General features: G+C 42.5%; 1 protein-coding gene across 1 annotated transcript in view; it reads right to left on the bottom strand.

The window, feature by feature from the left end:
* dqx1 (DEAQ box RNA-dependent ATPase 1) overlaps positions 1–24,051 on the bottom strand; it is a 46,502-nt gene that overhangs the window by 14,765 nt on the left and 7,686 nt on the right. Inside the window, exons 3-6 of the mRNA XM_060912240.1 lie at positions 19,798–20,142; positions 7,103–7,296; positions 6,316–6,703; positions 704–982 (exon numbers count right to left, since the gene is read on the bottom strand). Of these exons, the coding sequence (XP_060768223.1) occupies positions 704–982; positions 6,316–6,703; positions 7,103–7,296; positions 19,798–20,076 (1,140 nt within the window). The 5' untranslated portion in view covers positions 20,077–20,142. The remainder of the gene's footprint in view (positions 1–703; positions 983–6,315; positions 6,704–7,102; positions 7,297–19,797; positions 20,143–24,051) is intronic.

Raw genomic sequence — 24,051 nt, 5'->3', positions numbered from 1 at the left:
AAAGGATGGGGCTAGTTTGTGCATTACGAAGAATTAATAAACAGCTTTGAAACATTACTTTTTGATTGTTTCTTATTTTCCTGTTATTTTAAATTTAAGGGAAATTATTTCACCAAACACCACTAAATAAAAACTCTCAAAAACAGTTTAAGCAAACCCTTGAAAAACACTTGGAGAAAAATAAGAGTGTACGTTAAGTATGTGGTACAGACTCCAAACTTGTGGTCATTATCTCCAAACTTCTTAATATCTAGAACCTGTTTATTAATTAATACGCATTTTGAAAAATTATTTATTTCAAGGTCTCCCCCACTGCTTTCTGTCGCTCTGACTACGTCACAGTTGCGCTGATTGGTCAGAGCGTTGGCCTATACGCACAGAGACAGTTTGAAAGTCAGCGGGTTGTTCCACCCCCACCCTTCAGAAATGTCTACGGATCGAGGCCAGACTAAATATTCACATTTAGTCTGGCTTGCCAGGCTAGTATAAAATCCTTTTTCCTCACACACTTCAAGGGTGCTAATAATTATGGCTCGAACAGTATGCCATGTCTGCTCGATTCGCAAACTGTTCTCTTATTTTGAAAACATTACAGAATATGCTTGGATTTAAAAAAAAAAAAAAAAAAATGCAAGAAACTGGTTTTAAAATCCTTTTTCCATCAAATATTTTACATTTCGACTGCCTACTAACCAGAACTTACGGTTTTGAGTTCGAGTCCTGTATCAATGACGTAACGAATATTGAACAAAGAGAATGAGGATTCTCCCAGAGTGTCTGAAAGGATGACCCTGCGTCTTAAGCACGGTCCAGCCTTCTCATCTTCTTTCGTTTCAGCTTGGCTGTCATCTCCGTCTGCTGTATAAACGTGCTGAGCGGCTCCACCGAGGCCTGCGTGGAGCGGCAGAACCCGCAACGTGCCCAGCTGTGGGCTCAGAGCTATGCACTCCTTCTCCAACAGAGCTGCACAATCACCAATTTCCTGCAGATAAAAGTGAAGTAGTAAATATTATCAGCAGAGAATGTGATTTTAAATACAAGTCCACTCCCTTTGTGTAAAGTGAAGGAGCCTCTGCTTATGGGAAGTGCTGAGAACATGCAGTCTAACATGTATATATAAAACCACACAGAGCCAATAATCTCATGAAAATTTAACAAACAAGTACATAACATCTCCTAGATAATTACCTTATATCAGGTTTGTTTCTCAAAAAAAAAAAAAAAAAAAAAAAAAAAAACACACACCCATGAGGTCTCATGAAATACAACCTTGGATTAAATTAAAGGAGAACTGAAGTCATTTTTAAACTTGCTTTATTTCTTAATTAACATGTTATTCAATTACGTTTTCGGTTTTAGTAACCTTATATCGTGACTCATTGTCAACTAATTGCAATTAAATATTATAGTTATTAGCCTATTCGGTTTTTAGCCGTGTTGAATTTAGTTCATTTGGTCCACGGCAGGCGTCGCTTATCCGCGCGATCTTCACGAGACTTGTGCGAGACTTCGAAACATGAAGTGTCAGCCAGGTGTCAGTGCCGCCATTTTGAAAACTGTTTTCCAAATGAAATATCGCACAAAAACGAGTTTAAATGATGATTACTGCCTACTTTTTTCAAACTTTCCTGACTGCTATCAAAACAAACAAAACTTCCGGTTTGATTACGTCAGCATTCGAAAGACGGCGCGCGCGCGTCTTTTGACAACGTTGGCAGATGTCGGTCACTTTGATTTCCGCGGTACGTTTTACTTCCGTCCTACGATGTCTTGCACAGGTCTCAACGAATCTCATTTACGGCCATAGCTTTGACATACGGACCAATATATTACAGAGCATATTTCAAACACTCATAACTTGCTATCGCAGCGACAAAATAGCGATCAAAAATGCATTCCGATATTTAATAAAATGAGAAACAGAATTTTGATTAAAAAAAAAAAATTTGCCTTCAGTTCTCCTTTAAAGGGGCTGCATTATGAAAAACCCACTTTCAGTGCTTGTGCACATACATTTTGATATCTGGAGCCTACCAACCCACAACTTCGGAAAGAAGACACCCTATTAGTTTCTTTTCTGCTGCATTTTTCAGAAAACGTGTTTCGACAAGCCGTTTAGATATGGCTCCTCTTTTACCCCTTTTCCACCAAATCAGTTCCAGGGCTGGTTCGGGGCCAGTGCTGGTGCTGGTTCACAACTCGTTCAACTTGCGAGCCAGTTGAGAACCAGTTTGCTTTTCCATCGCTCGCGGTGCTAAGAGAAGACACGTCATTGTATACGTCAGTTACGTCGTTGTATACGTCATTACATCGCTGTATACATCAGTTACGTCGCTACGTTTGCATAAACCTTGGCGCGAATATCAAAGCAAAAACAACGCGGAAGAAGCAGCAGCAACAACAATAATAATGGATGACTTCGCGTTTGTACTGTACAGCTGCTGCTTCTCGTCGCTTAAAAATGGCGATCTTTCGCGGTCTTGTTATTGTTGTTGGTCTTAACAACTCCGCCCCCCGCTGACGTAAGCGGTTCTTTCCTCTGGCCCAGCAGAGAGTTGGTGCTAGCCTGGAACCGGTTTTTCTGGCCCCAGAGCCAGTTCTTTGTCAGTGGAAACAGAAAACCCGGTTCCAAACTAAGCACTGGCCCCGAACCAGCCCTGGAACTGCTTTGGTGGAAAAGGGGCATTTCTGTCACAAGTGGAGCTCATTAGAATAATCCCGCCCCCTCGTTGGATTCTCTCCACTCATGGTTTGAGAACTCCCTTTGTGAATGAATATTTATGAGGACAGTGCTACCTGATTGGTTGGTGGAACAGGGGGTGAGGTGAGATGAGCAGTGGCTCGTTATCATTTAAAGGAACAGTCATTCAAATCAGCCGTTTTGAACAGGGCTGTTCAGACGGGGTGAGAACACAGCGTGTGGCGCTTTATCCTTTAGTATTTTGACCAAAGAATGTCACAGACATTTTATTAAGATCTCAGGGAACTGGGTCACCTTTTAAAGGAGTACGCCACCCCCAGGTGAAATTGAGTCAGTCCCTAGAGTTGGATGAGTGAGCCAAAGCGTTTTGTAGCCGACCCAGCCATTGTCCTGATCTAGAAACGTCCCAGTTAGCTTTAGCTTAGCGTAGTCACTGTAATCCGGCGTGTCCAGCTAGCATTGTCGTTGCAAAAGTGAATCAAATAACTCAAGATTTTTTATAATTATTTCTCATGACCTGTACATTCACATCGAGTACACATATCAATGCAAATTAACACAAAGGGATTTACTAGACCAATTTATATCTGGAACTATTTTCGGCCACAGCACAGGCAAAGCACCGCTGCAGGCGCAAAGACACCACGCAGCACCTGAAAACCCTCAACTTCCGTCAATACACCAACGTGACTACTAAGTTCTCTGGTGTATTGACGGAAGTTGTGGTGCTGCGTGGTGTCTTTGCGCCTGCAGCGGTGCTTTGCCTGTGCTGTGGCCGAAAATAGTTCCAGATATAAATTGGTCTAGTAAATCCCTTCGTGTTAATTTGCATTGATATGCAAATTATCGATGTGAATGTACAGGTCATGAGAAATAATTATAAAAAATCTTGAGTTATTTGATTCACTTTTGCAACGACAATGCTAGCTGGACACGCCGGATTACAGCGACTACGCTAAGCTAAAGCTAACCGGGGCGTTTCTAGATCAGGACAATGGCTGGGTCGGCTACAAAACGCTTTGGCTCACTCATCCAACTCTAGGGACTGACTCAATTTCACCTGGGGGTGGCGTACTCCTTTAAAACCTCTAAGATTATTCTCCATCATCATCCAGAAGGATCTCAATTTCCTCGATATTCTATTATACACCATCTTTTGTAAAGAAATCCAGCCCGTGTTGTAATTTTCCATTCCTGTTTCCTGCTCCAGCCTGCATGATTCCTCAATATGCGATTGTCCCGATGGACACATGTTCTTAATCCTAATCAGAAGTGTAACTATGAGTGTTTGCTTCTACAATTATATATTAAACAATACAAGCGTGCTCTCTAACAAACGCACAAGCACTCCACCTCTTACATTCAGTATATTAATAAAGAAAACAACATTATGTAATCCAGATCAGTTAAAATAGACTGAATGGCTCCTTGTATTTATAGCAATTCGCTGAATTATTGCTGGGAGAGCAAGGATGAGGAAATGCGCCGTGCTGTGATAATATTGACAAAAGGAGTAGCCGTGTAGGCGCATGACAGTCATATGCACTGGTGGTGTAATGATTGTTTGAGCGTGTTGTTTCCAATAGAGTAAGTGATCTTAGTGCCCGACACACGATCTACTCGGCAGATACAATGCTGCTGAAGGAGAAAGGGTGTACCACAGTTGTGAGAGAGAAAGAGAGCGAGAGAAGGGTGTGGACTACAATAAATAAGTAATAAGAAGAACGTCTGATTAAGGAATTGACCCAAAAACACGTTCATACGATCACGTGAGCCAAAACACAATGTCAGCTAGACCTTAAGTGGAAAATGAAACATGCATGAACCCATTTGGCATTTTCTATATTTCTTTCCCGGCACTCCTTTCAATGAATATAAGCCTGGGATAGTTCGTCCGAAAACATTTACCTGCCTCTTGTCAAAGCGCACAATGACCATACAGCTGTAAAATGTAATTCAAGCCACTATACCTGAGATACATTTCAGAACAGAGAGAAAGGGCAGAGTTGTTGTTGTTGTTCTTTCACTCACAATGACACACAGAGCTCTGACTCATGCTTCCCAAAAGCATTGTAAAGTTAAGATCATCTTAACTGGGAGAGAGATCTGATCTCCTAGGATTTTCACTCACAATAAGCTTTAGAGTTTATACAAAACTGTGCAAAAAACAAACACCATCCAGTGAGCAGCAGTTGAGGAGAGAGGTCAGCGTAAAATGGACTGGTGAGAGCTCACAGGAAGAACGCGCTAACTCAAACGAGACCCTCAATGATGGCGTGGCTCACTCTGGCCCTGTCTAGTCCGGAAGAAACGATCTAAAGTGAGCCAACTTGCGCGATAAATGTTGCAAGCTACATACAGAAGCGATATACACCCTAGGAATACCGACCTATTTGCCAGAAAGAATACAAAACGGCGAGGAACTGACAGAGAAGAAGCGATTTTTGTTGAACTGCTCATTAAGGCTTAATTAGGCCATAACTTCATTAATAATTGTAAGTAAGCAAATCTGGGTAGACGTTACATGCACCCTAGGTACCCTGACCTTCATGCAAGAAAGAATTAAAATCGGTGAAGAATTGAAGGAGAAGAAGCGATGTGTGTGGAAATTGCTCATTAGGGCTTAATTACTCCATATCTTCATCATTAAGTGCAATTATGCAAATTTGGGTAGAAGCCATATGCACCTAGTCTGGTTAACACCAGACCCTATCACAAGTGAAATATGGTCTGGAATCCGCCTATTGAATTTCTCGTAGGGGAGGTGTGGTTTACGATTGTCAACGGCCGTTTATTGGACGTTGCGAATGTCTATCATTTGGCGTATACGTAGCCCATGGCCAATCATGGCAGTTGTACCCGGTGACGTAGTTAGAGCGACGAAGAGGTGAAGAGGAGAAGGAAAGAGAAGGCAAAACAAAAATAGGAAAACAATGGCACAGAACGATTACTGCTTAGCCACTAAGGGGGCTAGTTGGTAAATGAGACTTTTACCAAACCCTGTCGGGAGCAAGGCAAAGGCATCTGTCTTTGTGTCAACGAAAGACTGTAACGCCAAACGCTGTTCTTTTTTTTAAAACAAACTTTCGCTCTAAACTATTCAGAACAGCGTCTAAAGCTTGATCCAAAGTTTGGTTCGTATCGCTCGCCGCCATGTTAAATGTGATCCGTAAACAGTCCCAAATAAACTACAAGCTTCCATTTGTCGAGTAGTACGCGTCACCGTCTTTCCACCCCTCCCCACTCTCTGATTGGCTCCCTAACTCAGGCGAGCCTTTAGACCATAGTTTCCATGCTGTCTTTTCAGATCGGAACGATTGTGCAAAGCAGCATGGGATTTCCTAGGCTAATATGCACCCCTGGCAGACCTACCTTCCTGCCAAAAAAAAAAAAAAAAAAAACGGTGAAGAGCTGAGAGAGAAGTGATTTTCGTGAAATGTGGATGATGCTGGATAGACAGCATATGATGGCACGAGCTAATAACCACTCTTTACAACCGTGGTGAGCAGAAAAGCATCTCGGAACACAATGAACCTGTCAGCCAAGTACAGGAATCTTAAGCTACAGTGGACTTGGGCGAGTGTGGTTGGCGAGCGGACGCATCTATACATTACCTGCGCACTGGGCAGGAAAACTAGTATATCTCCTTCCTCTCCTCGTCGGTGCAGATCCAGCACCATGTGGCATGCAGCTGTAGCCGGGTCTCTGCCAGCTGGTGGATCTCTGTACAGTATTTCTGCAACAGTCCTGTCTGGTGCAGGGAGGACTCTGAGGTGAGGGACTTCTTCTCCCAGGAAATTTGCGATGGTATCAGCCACAGGGGGCGCAGCGAGCACCACCACACGAAGCTCTGTACGTTGCCGGCAGACGTCCCGTAGCAGGCCCAGGAGGACATCGCTGGCCACGGTGCGTTCTTGCACCTCGTCTAGTACCAGCACTCCATAGCGCCGTAGCAGGGGGTCTGACATCATCTCCTCCAGTAGGAGTGCATCTGTGACAAAGCTGGGGTACGAAAGGTTGTAGAAAAGAGGAAAAAAAAAAAGTCAGCGTCAAACATCAAAAACACTGGAAGTTTAAACTCGGAATAAAAGGGAACTGTCTGCGAGTTGGGGTAAGAAATATTTGAATATTTAAAAAAAAAAAGGAAATGAAAATCAAAAGGAAAAAGAGAACTCATTTATCACTGCTATTTAATTCTTCTAAACGGCTCTTAAAAATATCGAACAAAAAACAGAATTCAACAAATGTACACAAGTGGATTATGAGTCGAAGTAACAGATCTTAATAAACAGCAACTGCGTGCAGCCACTGTGTATTTGCATCTTTCTGATCATTTAAATATGGGCACGCCCCCAATTAACCAAATATGGTATACGCGTTGCGTGTAGGGCCCTTTCTTACCGTAGTAAAGTGTCTGGAGTGCTGCCATCATCATGAGGGACCCTGTAACCAACCTCGAGCCCCAGACTTAGGTCCATCTCATCCGCTACACGAATGGCCAAGCTGCAAGCTGCTGCTGAGTACGGCTGACAGCAGCAAACTAGACCCTGAGTAAACTGCAGAGAGAGTGCGTACTCCACACACCACTGAGGCACCTACACACACACACAGGTTAACACATTTATGAATTAAAGTGTACACAAGTTAACAGTTAACACAGTACGGTTGCACATTTAAAGAGATTTTCTTGCTCAACAGTCACTAACATTAATGAACAATTAATCGATTAACCCTCCCGACCCCCGCCCACATGATATTGACATTGAATATGCAAGTAATACATTCCTCAACAGACATACCTGCAAACTAGTCGCTTTTCGGTGAAATTCGCCGTTTTGCAAACAAATACCCTGTCCACTAGGGTGGTCCCGAAATGTATGGGAAAAATTTTTTTTTTACTAAAACATTCCGACCAGGCGGCACGGTGGTGTAGTGGTTAGCGCTGTCGCCTCACAGCAAGAAGGTCCTGGGTTCGAGCCCCGGGGCCGGCGAGGGCCTTTCTGTGTGGAGTTTGCATGTTCTCCCCGTGTCCGCGTGGGTTTCCTCCGGGTGCTCCGGTTTCCCCCACAGTCCAAAGACATGCAGGTTAGGTTAACTGGTGACTCTAAATTGACCGTAGGTGTGAATGTGAGTGTGAATGGTTGTCTGTGTCTATGTGTCAGCCCTGTGATGACCTGGCGACTTGTCCAGGGTGTACCCCGCCTTTCGCCCATAGTCAGCTGGGATAGGCTCCAGCTTGCCTGTGACCCTGTAGAAGGATAAAGCGGCTAGAGATAATGAGATGAGACATTCCGACCACCCTACCATTTTTTTTTTTTTTTTACATAGGCTAAAAGAAGGCAACAAGCAAAATTTCAGAAAAATTGGTTAATATTTAGAGGTGCCACACGAGGTTGCAAATCGGGTTAAGCCATTAACATTACTTGGTGCGTAGACTGTTGCAGAGAAGATCTCAAACCCCCAAAAAGTCACAGTTCTAGAGGGAATACGCCACTTCTATGAAAAAGAAGAGGCAGGAAGAGTTTATAGACTGATAGAAGGTTAACTTTCATGCGCTAAGGGCTTCTTAAACAATGAGCACTGATCGTAATATGCTGATGAAGTTGTGAATGTTTTTCTTTCTATGTTTTTCAGATGGCTAGCAACAGTAATACAAGTAGTACCGGTGGTGCAAAGCACAAAACCAGGAAGGACAATTATGTTTGGTTAACTGGTCCCACTTCCAAGGAACTGTCTGGGAGAAAGCTTCCTTCTGCTAGGGAAGTCCTTAGTGTGTTCTTTTATCTCCACAAGATACCAGAATACCGAAGGGTTTAGAAAATCACAGACAAGTAATAGCTATAGTTACTTTGAACACAGGAAGTTATATTACTGTACTGTTTGTATTAATATGAAACAGTTAATAAGCCACATTATTTTATATTGTGTCTTGAGTGAAAACTTTAATGGCTTTGTGGCACCTCTAAACATTGTTCAATCTTAACCAAATTTCGCACAATAACTTCTTTTAGGCAATGTAAAAAAAAAGTGGTCGTTACAAAATCCTAAAAAAAAAAAATTGGGGACCACCCTACTGTCCACACTAGGGATTCTGTACCGATACGATACTACTTTCGTACCGCAACACCTGTCCACACCAGCAACTATACCGGTACTGTAGCAGTATAACTGTATCGGTACAAAACCCACAAATGTATGGGTTTCGTACTGGTACAGTATCGGTACTGTAGCGCTTCGCTGTAGTGTGGACAGATGAAGCGGCTCTGTATCGATACAAATATAATGCGCAAAGTCACACACCTCAATCAATGTCTTCGCTGAATAAAATAGTGAAGAACGGAGATTCGTTTGTTTCTTTCTCAACTGCCTCGTGCGTTTTATACGATTCGACTGAATAAATGACCACCAGAAATACAGACTGTACATTGACAATAAAAAGCACACACACGTTGTTTCATCCGCCATATTCTCGGAAGGAAGTTACTCAGTAACCATGGAAACATTTCGCGCACGCACATTTCAACTACCGTGAAAGAAAACCGCAAACATTTCTCGCTAGTGTGGACAGATGCACTAAACTGTACCGGTATACTTTGTATCGATACGGTTATACCACTATCGTACCGGTATATATGTGAACACAGCTAAAATGTGTGTCATTCTCGTGATTCATCTAGATCCGAAGAGTTTTTTTTGGGGGGGTTTGGGGCTCAGCGGTGGATGGGACTTTCAGTAAAATGGGATTGCCATCTTCACAAGAGTCATTTGGCCAATCACACGCTACTCATTTGGCCAATCACAAACATCCAAGTCAATCCATCTTTCCCACGGCGAACTAAACCTTTGCCTGACTAAACCACAGACCGTAAACATACGACCTGCGTCAGAGACTTCAGAGATCTATGGACACTAGCGACAGACTTGAGGTAAGTCTCGTTATCTGCCAACAATGTAATCTCATCCTATTTTATCCTTCTACAGGGTCGCAGGCAAGCTGGAGCCTATCCCAGCTGACTACGGGCGAAAGGCGGGGTACACCCTGGACAAGTCGCCAGGTCATCACAGGGCTGACACATAGACACAGACAACCATTCACACTCACATTCACACCTACGGTCAATTTAGAGTCACCAGTTAACCTAACCTGCATGTCTTTGGACTGTGGGGGAAACCAGAGCACCCGGAGGAAACCCACACGGACACGGGGAGAACATGCAAACTCCACACAGAAAAGCCCTCGCCGGCCCCGGGGCTCGAACCCAGGACCTTCTTGCTGTGAGGCGACAGCGCTAACCACTACACCACCGTGCCGCCCCCCAACAATGTAATATGCTGTGTAAATTAAACTTGGTTTGTCAAAGATAATCCTACTTTCGCAACGTTACACGTGTCGTGACATGAAACCTTTTCCAACATGTTTAACGTTATAGGTACATAATGTAAAGTTTTTCAGCTTGTATGCTAATGTTAGCTAGGATGTCAGCTAACATCAGTGAATTGTGTGTTAACGTTAACCTTTCATGCCAGTCAGTTCAGTTCGAATAATTTTTGTGAAGGCTCGCTCTACTGCATCCGTACTGTTATCTGATGATAATGCAACATTGTCACAAGATGAGGAATGAAAACGAACACGTAACATTAACGTTAGTACACCGGCGTTTTTTTAAGTGATTGAAACACCTTCTCCGGCGGATCATTTAACATGGATGGATGTAGTTAGAGTGAGCCTTTACAAACATAACAAAAAGGAGCCCTGAAACATCTTTTCCAGAATGAGGGAGCTTAAAGAGGAAGACGCTGTTTATGTAGCAAAGCTTGATGCAGGTCTGAGGTGCAGGTGGAGCTGGGCCTGGCTAAAAATCGAGGTCAAGACTGAAGTGAAGGGAGTTCAGCACAGCTTCCCGCTGTCAGTTTTTTCATAAGATAGACAAAGCCGGGTATTCAAAATGAATAAAAAAATAAAATAAAAAAATTACAGCAACAAAGGCTCTCATGATCTTTTGGCACACTGCCAAACAGAGGTGCACCGTCAAAAAGTGTGCACTGTTATGACCACATCCAGTGTCCTTCCAGTCCCAGAGCAAAGTGCTTCCAAGGGGCCTGATGTTATGAGGGAGCGAGTCAGGGTGCCTGTACCTACACTTCAGCGAGTTGCCAATGCAGAGGTGTGTATAGATTAGGCTAAATGGGCTAGGCTTGTAGTTTTCTGTAATTCTACCATTTCACTGTTTAACAGGTTACTTGATATTTGCCAGTAGGCTAATGTTAGGCAAAATAGGAGTAGACTAGCCTACATTACCAAAAAATATTGTACATTGCATGCTTAGTTAATTTAGAGACTAACTACCGTAACCTAAGGGGTGTTCACACGGCAACTTTTACTCTGGTGTAGCACCAGGGCTGCCCCGGTAGAGCGTTCATACGGTACAAAGTTATAGCGGTGTAGCCCCTGAAAGCTGCTTAAACCGGTGCAAATCTAACCCTGCTCGGGAGGTGGTTTAAAAAAATTTACTCCGGAGTAAATGCTAGTTTGCGGGGCAGCACCGATATAAAACAGGACATCTGAACGCTACAGGGGTAGACTCGCTACGCGTGAGGAGAGTTGATTACATACGGGCATTGCATAATTTGCATCCTGGTATTTTGCGCTTCCAAAACGGCGAATATCAACAACAACAGAACTGCGTGTCTTCCAGTGTTGCCAGATTGGGCGGTTTTAAGTGCATTTTGGTGGATTTGAACATATTTTGGGCTGGAAAACGTCAGCAGTATCTGGCAACACTGGTGTCTTCATCCACGTTGTTTTCCCGGCGCTTGGTGATGCCATGACAACCGGGAAAAGGAAGTACATTTTCACGCATGCGCATATTTCATTTCTGCATTATTACTATCGTATAGCACGGTCGCAAAAACTGCCGTGTGAATGCAAGTGGGGCTGCACCAGTGCTAACACGCTTCTCTCTAGTAAGCAGGTTTGTGACGTGTGAACGCTCCACAAAATTTACACTGGTGTAAGATATATCGCAACAAAATACATCGGTGCAGCATCGATGCAAATACGTGCCATGTGAACACCCCTCTAGATCATGTCTATTGGAATGAGGATCCAGTCTTAACAACTTTGTAATAGCTCATAGTTATGTTAATAAACAGGTTTTTTGTTTACCTGTAGCTATGTTGCCCAAAAGAGACACATGGCAAAGCAGAGGAAACTGGCCATGGAACGGCTTGTCCAGGCCAAAAAAAAAATGAAGAAATGAGATTTACTATGAGTAAATTACTCAGCTTGACATTGTTGTTACTTAATTGTGGTTGATTTTGTTGATTGACCATCAGCCATTTTGCACTGATTGACCAAAAAACAAGGTTATATTAATAAACAGGCTTTTTGTTTACCTGTAGCTATGTTGCACCTTTTTTCGGAGAGGGGGCGGGCTCGGGTTTTGGTTTACGTCAGGGGGGTAAAAAAGTTTGTCACCTTTTTCAGACCTTCTGAGTTTGCAGGACTTCACTGAACAAATACCTTTTCCGTTCAGTTTTTAAACATATTAACAACGATCGCATTTGCGCAGGTCTCATTCTCATCTCATCTCATTATCTCTAGCCGCTTTATCCTGTTCTACAGGGTCGCAGGCAAGCTGGAGCCTATCCCAGCTGACTACGGGTGAAAGGCGGGGTACACCCTGGACAAGTCGCCAGGTCATCACAGGGCTGACACATAGACACAGACAACCATTCACACTCACATTCACACCTACGGTCAATTTAGAGTCACCAGTTAACCTAACCTGCATGTCTTTGGACTGTGGGGGAAACCGGAGCACCCGGAGGAAACCCACGCGGACACGGGGAGAACATGCAAACTCCGCACAGAAAGGCCCTCGCCGGCCACGGGGCTCAAACCCAGACCTTCTTGCTGTGAGGCGACAGCGCTAACCACTACACCACCGTGCCGCCCATTTGCGCAGGTATAGGAATAATTTGGCAACAGGCTTACGCAATATCTTGCCTGTGAAGATTAATCTAAGAGGCTTTACTCTATCCACAGTCACTGGATATGAGCAATCACGCGCTCTGATAGCCTAGTAGTAGAGCAGCCAATCAGCTCATATACCGTGAGTAGAGAAAAACAAAATGGCGGCTCATGTTGCTGAACCAACCGAGGATGAAATAAAAACTACTCGAAAACAAAACCTCAAAAAAAAGTATTTAAAAGAAACAGAAATAGCTAAAAGAATATAGGTCACCCCCCCATATCTCCTGTTCCACACTCCAGCCCAGTCGGTGGCGATAATGCACCTTTAAGTTGGTCTGCCAACCACCAAAAAAAGAAAAACCCTAAAAGAAGGGGAAAAAAATACAAATAGCTGCAAAATATAGAATAAAAGCATTTGATGGTAAGAACGTATCTTTTTTACTTTTCAAGAATTATTATTCTCGCATTTTTCACAAATTGCTACTGTCATTTCACCGGTTTGTTTACACTCTAAGCAGAAATGATTGTCGGACGTTTCGTACAAAAATTGTATATATCAAATTTGCGAAAAAAAAAAATGCTCAGTTTCTCAAAATCCAGTGAATATGGATAGAATAAAACAGTTATTACACTCAATCTCATCATACATGGCTTATAGCCGACTCGGTGCTACGTGCCTCGTCGGCTATCAGCTCATGTACGACTCAATTTTGTGGAATAACTGTTAAATATATTCCACATACCTATGTTGATAGAGAACAAAAAACACATCAGCTGTTAAATTAAGCAATTGCCTAAAGCCCTTCCGAAGAAAAGGTCAGCCTACTTATTTATTTTTATTCAAAACTATCACATCCAGTGGCAAGTAAAAAGCAAGGGAGTCCTTTGGAATTACCTGCATTTACGTATAAATTTAGCATAAAAATATGGTCTAAACTTCATCCAAGTTATAATAATGAACAATCACAATCGGTTTTTAACTAGCAACATACAAACAACTACTGTATCAACTTTCATACCTTTACTGAACACACCCATTAAACATTCACACTGCTGGTGGAAAAACTACGGTAAGTGAAGCCTTGAATTTAATAACTGGTTGAACCTCCTTTGGCAGTGATAACATCAAACAAGCACTTCCTGTAGCTGCGGATCAGACCTGCACAACGTTTAGGAGGAATTCTGAACCATTCATCCTTTGGCTTCAGCTCAGCCATATTCTTAGGATGTCTGGTGTAAACAGCTCTCTACTGGGTTAAGGTCTGAGCTCTGACTGGGCCACTCAAAAAGGTGACGTTTCCTTATTAAGCCATCCGGTCATAGATTTACTTCAGTGTTTAGGGTCATTGTCCTGCTGCTTCACGCAACTTCTACTGAGCTTCAGCTGGCAGACAGCCACCCTGACATTATCCTGTAGGGCAGTGTTTCTTAACTGGTGGGTCGCGACCCAAAAGTGGGTCGCGGAGGGGTCCTGGGTGGGTCGCGGAGCTGTGGTGTAAAAAAAAAATGCTAATTCATTGATTCACTAAAAAAAAAAAAGTGCAACTTTTTTCTGCGACAATTTACAACTCTTATTTTGATAGACGATTCCAGCTCCATGTCATCTGTTGCCATAGACGCAGAATGTTTATGCGACATAACGTGCGTGCTAGTCATTTGAGTGGTGAACAACATGTCGAAACAACGGTACGACCCCGAATATTTGAAATATGGATTTAGTTGTGTTGAGGACAAAATGGTACAGAAACCCATCTGTGTGGTATGTGGTGAGACACTTGCACGAGAGCATGAAGCTGTCGAAACTGAAACGTCACCTGGACACAAAACACCCGACGGTCAAAGATAAACCAGTTGAGTATTTTGAAAGACAGCGCCAAAAACTGAGGGCTTCGCAAATGCGGCTAACAGCAACATGCTCCACACAAGTGCAGGCACTCCGTGCGTCTTACCACGTAGCTCATCGGATAGCGAAGGCCAAGAAACCTCACACCATAGCAGAAGACCTCATCTTACCTGCTGCTATGGATATGGTCAGGGAGATGGTCAATGAAGCAGCGGCAAATAAGTTGAAGACAATACCGCTATCGAATGATACTATAATTATACAGCATATAATGGCCATGCAGATGCAAACACAGGTATTATAATAATAATAATAATAATAATAATAATAATAATAATAATAATAATGTTATTATTACATATTATGGTTATATTTTGAGAATTACATTAAATTGACTTGAACGCTAAAAAAATTGGGTCGCGACCTAATGACCATGGAAAATTGTGGGTCCCAAGACTGTTCCAGTTAAGAACCACTGCTGTAGGGTACCTTGATAAATTTGGGAATTCATTTTCCCCTCAATGATGGCCAGCTCTCCAGGCCCTGAGGCAGCAAAACAGCTCCAAATCATGATGCTCGTATCATCATAGTTCCCCAGTGGGATGATGTTTTCACGTGCTTTTTTTACACCTGAATAATTCAACCTTCGTTTCATCAGTCCACAAAACATTTTCCCAGGACGATACAGAGTGTCAAGGTGCTCTTGGGCAAACTTCAGGCACACAGCAGTGGTTTTTGGAGAGCAGAGGCTTCCTCCATGGTGACCTGACCTGGACACCCTGCCTGTTCAAATGTTTTGTATATGGTAGACTCATGAACAAAATATGAGCCAGTTCCCATGACTCCTTCAAGCTGTTACTCTAGGGTTCTTCTTTACCTCATTGAGGATTACATGTTGAGGTGGTCTCACTTCTAGTGAGACTGGCCACAGTACTAAAGTTCTCATTTGCCTAACTATGGACTGATTAATATCTAATCTCCGAGATTGCTTTGTAACCATTTCCAGATTTATGCAAATCAACCAACCATTCTTGATCCTGGATCTTCTGAGATCTTTTTTTTTTTTTTGTGAGGTATGGTTCACATCAGCAGATGCTTTTTGTGAATAGCAAAGTCAAAATGTTTGAGTGTCAAAGTACCTCGAACCCACATCTCCAAACTCGTTTCACTGACTGGACTCCAGGTTTGCCAAGTCCAGACTCCAGTTAGCTTTTATTCAAGTCATTAGCCTAGAGGTTCACATACTTTTTCCAACATACATTGTGAACGTCTGAATGATGGACTTGTGTTTTTAGTTCAAACAGATTGTTTGTTCGTTCATTATTGGAACTTAGATGAGGATATGATCATATTTTAAGGTAAATTTATATATAAAATGGAGGTAGTTCCATACTTTTTCTTGCCACTGTATCTACAGCATGGGCGATTGCTCTAAGACAACAAGGGAGGCTCAGCCTACTCTAAAAATGACGAACATCGTGTAGGATGAATTGCACTAGGCTTATGTTATAGCCGACCTTATAACATTGCGATTTCAGATCCAGAATCATAGAAATATATGTGCTCAACCCAACTACAGTGCGAAATCATTCCGTTATAACTTTAATGTGTGCGTGAGTTTTTCCCCCTCGTGACAGCGCGATGCAGCGCAGCCTCAGTGGACTTCAGTAGCATTTGGGAGCGATGCGCTTTTCAATCTCAAAATGCAAGACGATTATTGGACAAATACTGCGAAAACGCCCGCCCATGGAGTCTCACGGACTCCCAGCCTCAGTGGACTTCAATGGCATTTGGGAGCGATGCGCTTTTCAATCTCAAAATGCAAGACGGTTATTGGACAAATACTGCGAAAACGCCCGCCCACGGACTCTGAGCCTCACAGTGGGAGGGACATGGCAGTTTCCGCGAGGAGACTGATGATTGGTGAAAGCGGCCGGATATTTTCTTTGATTGACAGCTCGTTTCAACTATAGACAGGTAGCGGTGAATTTCAGTTCAGTCCCATGCGGATTCGCAAGTGCTGTGGTGTATTGTAAGAGATCAGCTTACATTTCGATTTTATTCATTACATACGGTTTCTACCAGCTTTTTTAGTTTGTATATATTTTCATTGTAAATAAAGTGTAAATATAGTGTTGTCAAGTTTGCTATCTTAGTTCCAGAAATTTCGTTTATTTGAGTGACTGAACTTGAACTTGAGGGGGCTAGTCAGCAAGAAAGCTGCGCACGGATGCCAAGCATTGCTGATTTAATTTTGGCGAAGCCATTTGCCAGTCTTCCTTTCGAGGAAAAAATTAAAATTAAAGAGCAGGGTAGACCAACGCCTCAAACTGACTTGGTGAAAAAGGTAGGGAATAATACTCGTTCCTTTCAGCTCTCCTGGTACGAGAAAGTGAATTGGCTAATAGCAAGTGACCCACATCAACAACAGTAAATAGGCTACTTTAGTAATATGTCATGGATGGACCAAAAATATAGAATCTATTTAAAATGATTATGCTGAGTATATTATATTGGAATATATATTTTTCTGGATATGAATTAAACACAGCTACAATTTGGAAAACATTTTTAAACAAAAACACAGCCGAGAACATTTCACACTACAGACCTGGATTAAAAGTGAAGGGTTATCAAAATTGTCAATAAAACATTTCTCAGTCAAAATAAGTAAAATATAGGGAAAGTGTCATTGAATGAAATGTGTGGCACCCAGCTCTACTGCTGAGGTTCCTGACAAAGAGCTGCTTTCAGTAATGATCAATTTTTAAACAACATGCCACAATTTTAAAATATAAAATGTTAAAATAGACCCCTCCCCCCCAACACCACTATCATGTATATTGGACAGTAGGCTAATGGGCCAAAAGAACCTGTTATTTCACAGTTTGTGACGCTGCCAACAATCAGCCAGATCAGAGGCAAGAGTATGGGCAAAATTGATGTTTTTTCTTTTAAAATCTGGAAATATCGTAACCGACCAGCCTCCCCTGTTTGAAAGACTACCAGCCGCCACTGATCTACAGGCTCTGGCATGAGGCATGTGTGCCATCTGTTTACTCCAAGTCCAGCTGCTGAAAATACCCATTCAGCTGGTACTGATGTCCCGGATACACACAAATAGCACCATGCCAATTGAGCCAGCCTCGGAAATCTTGCTACACTGATTTCCCACCAATCTGTACGACTTGTACACTTAGGATTTCTCAGGTCAGTGAGGAGAACGGATGCGAACACCAAACTTTAAAAGTTAGCTTGAGTTAGCAAGAGCAGTGGATGTGACCTTCACGACAGTTCGATAGAGTCATACGATTGGCAGTGTAGATGAAGGGGCTGGTCTTGTTGGGAAAGATGCACCACCGTGAAGAAAAAACACCATAGCTGTACTGTTTAGGAACAACTACTCGACTCACCCCAACGATATAGATACAGAAGGAGAGAGAGCTACCACAAAAGATAATCCACCCCCAGATACAAGTACCACACCACACTCCTCTTCGCCTGCTTCATCACTGCCCTTTCAGAAAGCATGAGATTTGCATGCTCTCATAGTAGGGCCATAGAAAGTACAGAGACTAGGCCTACTCATTCACTGTTACGAAAATGTGTAAGACTTGCAATTTATTCATTAGGTTTGGAACTCTTGATTGACTAACAACCCTACAACACAGTCTAAAAAAAATTATCTAAAAAAATTATACATGCGTTAATGTTAGTGTTAAGTTCAGGGTCATGGATAAAAGCAACAAACAAATAGCAAACAATTACCAGAACGTCAAGGACGTAGTCGCTCATCTGGCCTGCCATCAAAACAACCATGTCTACCAAAACATCAAACAGAACTGAAACATGACAACGTGAGAGAGGACCAACCTCCACGACAAACTGTTTACAACAGAAAAATCAACAAAGCACTACATTTTGCTCCCCAAGAAAAGATCGACCCAAAACCTCAATCAGAACTGAATTTGCATGATAAATGAGAGAAGAGATACAATTCTAGTCAGAAGAAAATGTCTTATGTCGACCTAATTACTAATTTGTTTGCAAAAAACTGACGATACAATGACCAAGTGTTGTACAGAAGGTCTAGTTCTTTCAAATAAAACAATCAGAACTGAAATCCATTGAGAACTGAGGGAGGGAGGAGACACGATTTAACTGAAAACAAACAACGTTGTAAACAAATGGTTTACAACAAGAAAAACCAACAAACAAACGACCAAGTTTCATTCCCTGAGGGAAGAGCGACCCAAAACATCGATCAGAACTGGAATTGGGTGAGAACTGTGAGAGGAGATACAATTCTAATGAGAAGTCGTTAAAGCCTCGGTCACAACCGGCCGTACGTGCTCCTACGGCCGGTCTACGTGCAAAAAACACAAGAAACGCACGGAGGGTGCGCGTGAAACGCACGGAGGGCACGCGTATGATGTGCTGATTTTCGAGCCGCAGAGGTTCTTCGTCATGTCAAACAAACTCTACGGGCGCTTACGTTTTTTTCAGGTTGCAAGACAAACTTACTGCCAACGTGCGTCTTTCTCCACAAACAAAAAAAACGCAGCGATTTGGGAAACGCCAAAAATCACACAGCCAAAAAAAAATCATACGTCCGGTTGTGACCTAGGCTTAAGGTGACCTAATTAGCAGTTCGTTAGCAAAAATTTGACAATACAGTGATCAAATGTTGTACGGAATGACTAGTTCTTTCAAACGAAACAATCAGAACTGAAATCCATTGAGAACCGAGGGAGGGACGAGATACGATTTAACTGAAAATAAACAAGTTGTAAACAAACAACAGGAAAAATCAACAAACAACCAATCAAGTTTTGTTCCTCAAGGGACGATCTACCCAAAACATCGATCAGAACTGGAATCGGATGAGAAATCAGAGAGGAGATACAATTCTACTGACAGGCCTGGAAAATTTGTTAATTTGGCTTAATCAGTAACTCGTTAGCAAAAAATTTGACAAAACAACCAAGTTTTGTGCGGCGTGATGAGTTCTCTCAAACAAAGCAAACAATCAGAACGGAAATCTGTAGAGAACTGACAGAGGAGATACGACTGAACTGAATTATGGACGACGGATGCCACGCCATGGCAACAGCTCATAGGTCAGATGAGCTAATAAACATTAAAACAGTTACCGCCTTTATTACAACTGACTACCTATTTAAACATGTTCAATATGCTCATTTGTTTATTGTCCTTACTAAAGTTAATAAAAACCTCGTGGGTTTTGTCAGAGTAGTGCATATCAGAGCTCCTTACTTGTGTGCTCTTGCCCATGCCGGCCTCTCCACTCAGCACCACCATGCTATGAGTCTCCAGCAGCTCTAGCAAGTTGTACTTCAGCCCCCAGATGGGCAGAGTCCTCCGTTCTTCCAGTAAAGAGTAATAACGTGATGAGAAGGGTAAACCATCGTAAGGGTTCACTTCCAGGTCACCCAGCTCACCGTCCTCACCCTCTTTCCCATCCTCCAGCTCCCCAGACAGCAGTGAGGACACCGAGAGGTTGTCGAGCGCTGGGATGGCTGCGGTGGACGACATGGCAACAAAATAAAGGAGAAGACGGACGAAGATTGACACCTGAGGATCTCAGGAAGTCGAGATTACCTGTAGAGTAGAAGAAAAAGATTTGTATGAATGGAACAATTTCATTATGCCAATTACAGTCCTTGAAGATTTTTTTCCCTTTTCCACAAAAGCTCAACTTTACTGAAAGCAGTAGTGACTGCAGTGATCTTTCACTCATTCGTCTTCAGTAAGCACTTTAACCTGGTCTGCATAGTTATGGGTGTAGAGCCTACCCCAGGAATACACCCTGTACGGGACACCAGTCCACTGCAGGGCACCACACACACCGAGAGAAAATTTAGACTCACTAATCCACATATACTTGTATGTTTGGGGGATCTGAGAGGAAACCAAATAACCCAGAGGAAAACCAAGCAGTCTTTAAAACACTTAATTTTATGCTTGTGTTTAGCAAAATTTTACAGCTTGATATAGTACAGGGCGGCACGGTGGTGTAGTGATTAGCACTGTCGCCTCACAGCAAGAAGGTCTGGGTTCAAGCCCCGTGGCCGGCGAGGGCCTTTCTGTGCGGAGTTTGCATGTTCTCCCCGTGGGTTTCCTCCGGGTGCTCCGGTTTCCCCCACAGTCCAAAGACATGCAGGTTAGGTTAACTGGTGACTCTAAATTGACCGTAGGTGTGAATGTGAGTGTGAATGGTTGTCTGTGTCTATGTGTCAGCCCTGTGATGACCTGGCGACTTGTCCAGGGTGTACCCCGCCTTTCGCCCGTAGTCAGCTGGGATAGGCTCCAGCTTGCCTGCGACCCTGTAGAACAGGATAAAGCAGCTACAGATAATGAGATGAGATGAGATATAGTACAGGGCTTTTCAAAGTGTGGGGCGCGCCTCCCCTAGGGGGCGCCAGAGTTCTTCAGGGGGGGGCGCAACGTGAGGAAAAATAAACCAGAATAAGTTACTATTGCGGACATTTAGCGAACTTCAGCTAGTCTTTGCCAGAGACAAAAATGGATCGATTTTTAGTACCTAAAGCTACAGTGAGTGAGGAGACAGAGTCTGGGCCAAGCAAAAAAAGAAGGAAGTATGACCACGATTATTTAAAGTTTGGATTTTCATGGACTGGATCTGAAGATGCTCCACTGCCACAGTGTGTTGTCTGCCAAGAGGTGCTAGCTAACGATGCTATGAGATGTTTAAAATGTGTAAAAAAGATGTTTTAAAAAGCACAGATGTTTAAAATGTGTAAAAGAAAAAAAATAAAAATGTGTACAACAACCATTTTTTAAAAATACGAATGGAACATTAAGTATAGCAACAACAAAAATTGTAGGGGGGGGCGCTGTTGTTTATTTGCTCTCTGGGGGGGGGGGGGGCTGACTCTCCCACACTTTGAAAACCCCTGATATAGTAAATATATTTCACAGTTATTCCACGAAACCGAGTCGGACATGATCTGATAGCCGACGAAGCGTGTAACGTTGAGTCGGCTATAAGCCGCGTACGACGAAACTGAATGGAATAACTGTTTTATCTATCCACAGTCACTGGTGGATTTTGATCAACGGAGCATTTTTATTTTTTGCAAATCCGATAAATAAAAAATTTACACAAAACGTCCAAAATCATTTCCGCTCAGAATGTAAACAAACCGACAAAATGACTAGCAATTTATGAAAAATGCTATTATAATAATTTGTGAAAAATAAAAAGATCCGTTCTTTTATTCCATATTTTGTTGCCTTTTTTTGGTGTATTTTTTGGGGTTTTGTTTTCAAGTAGAGTATTTCGTCCTCGGTTGGTTCAGCAACACGCGCCGCCATTTTGTTTTTCTCTACTCACAGTATATGAGCTGATATCCTAATAGTAGAGTAGCCAATCAATCAGAGTGCGCGATTGCTCATATCCAGTGAATGTGGATAGAATAAAGTTTGATATACTGAAATATCAGCATCAGCTACATTAGGTTTTGCATTTGTTTTTGATAACTGCTAAAATAAAGAACTCTTGATAACAGTGTCAGAAAAATACACTTCAACTTCGAAGCTCCCGAGACAGAACAAAGTGACACTGTGTAACCTGCCGTTTGTAGCCAGCACCGTCTTTGCTTTTGAAATACCTAAACCTGAAAAAAATTACTACTATGCTAATAAACCTGAGCATGAACAGGATTAGTCCAGGTATTTCAACTTAAATAACCTTATTTTCTTTCCACCAGAAAAGAACTGACCGAGTTCTTAGTACAACTGTCTCCAGCAGCTGTGCCACTCTGCTATTCTGCACATTTTAGGAATCTAAGCAAGCGTATGCCTTGTGGCTACGTGCACAAGTGTATTTGACTGTCATTACTCTCCCTACCCCAGGTTTTGCATGCACATACAAATACAGCAGACACACTCCTTGAGAACAGGATGAACTCAAACACGAATGGTGAACCGAATTGTATACTCTCACCATTCGAAAGTGAACACGTCTTTGCAAACACAACTGCCGTGGAAACAGTCATTCGGTCCTGTTATTCCTTTGATTGGATATTAAACTTCATTAATAGTTTATATATGAACAAATTATTATAGATTCATGATATCGTGTAAAAATAATTGGGTCACATGCCAGAATATATACAATCCCGATTCCAAAAAAGTTGGGACAAAGTACAATTTGTAAATAAAAACGGAATGCAATAATTTACAAATCTCAAAAACTGATATTGTATTCACAATAGAACATAGACAACATATCAAATGTCGAAAGTGAGACATTTTTAAATTTCGTGCCAAATATTGGCTCATTCGAAATTTCATGACAGCAACACATCTCAAAAAAGTTGGGACGGGGCAATAAGAGGCTGGAAAAGTTAAAGGTACAAAAAAGGAACAGCTGGAGGACCAAATTGCAACTCATTAGGTCAATTAGCAATAGGTCATTAACATGACTGGGTATAAAAAGAGCATCTTGGAGTGGCAGCGGCTCTCAGAAGTAAAGATGGGAAGAGGATCACCAATCCCCCTAATTCTGCGCCGACAAATAGTGGAGCAATATCAGAAAGGAGTTCGACAGTGTAAAATTGCAAAGAGTTTGAACATATCATCATCTACAGTGCATAATATCATCAAAAGATTCAGAGAATCTGGAAGAATCTCTGTGCGCAAGGGTCAAGGCCGGAAAACCATACTGGGTGCCCGTGATCTTCGGGCCCTTAGACGGCACTGCATCACATACAGGCATGCTTCTGTATTGGAAATCACAAAATGGGCTCAGGAATATTTCCAGAGAACATTATCTGTGAACACAATTCACCGTGCCATCCGCTGTTGCCAGCTAAAACTCTATAGTTCAAAGAAGAAGCCGTATCTAAACATGATCCAGAAGCGCAGACGTCTTCTCTGGGCCAAGGCTCATTTAAAATGGACTGTGGCAAAGTGGAAAACTGTTCTGTGGTCAGACGAATCAAAATCTGAAGTTCTTTATGGAAATCAGGGACGCCGTGTCATTCGGACTAAAGAGGAGAAGGACGACCCAAGTTGTTATCAGCGCTCAGTTCAGAAGCCTGCATCTCTGATGGTATGGGGTTGCATTAGTGCGTGTGGCATGGGCAGCTTACACATCTGGAAAGACACCATCAGTGCTGAAAGGTATATCCAGGTTCTAGAGCAACATATGCTCCCATCCAGATGACGTCTCTTTCAGGGAAGACCTTGCATTTTCCAACGTGACAATGCCAAACCACATACTGCATCAATTACAGCATCATGGCTGCGTAGAAGAAGGGTCCGGGTACTGAACTGACCAGCCTGCAGTCCAGATCTTTCACCCATAGAAAACATTTGGCGCATCATAAAACGGAAGATACGACAAAAAAGACCTAAGACAGTTGAGCAACTAGAATCCTACATTAGACAAGAATGGGTTAACATTCCTATCCCTAAACTTGAGCAACTTGTCTCCTCAGTCCCCAGACGTTTACAGACTGTTGTAAAGAGAAAAGGGGATGT

Source organism: Neoarius graeffei, chromosome 28, assembly GCF_027579695.1.
Source record: "Neoarius graeffei isolate fNeoGra1 chromosome 28, fNeoGra1.pri, whole genome shotgun sequence".
Taxonomy (NCBI): Eukaryota; Metazoa; Chordata; class Actinopteri; order Siluriformes; family Ariidae; genus Neoarius; species Neoarius graeffei.
Note: the sequence above shows the minus strand (reverse complement) of the source record. Positions and strands in the feature narration are given on the sequence as shown.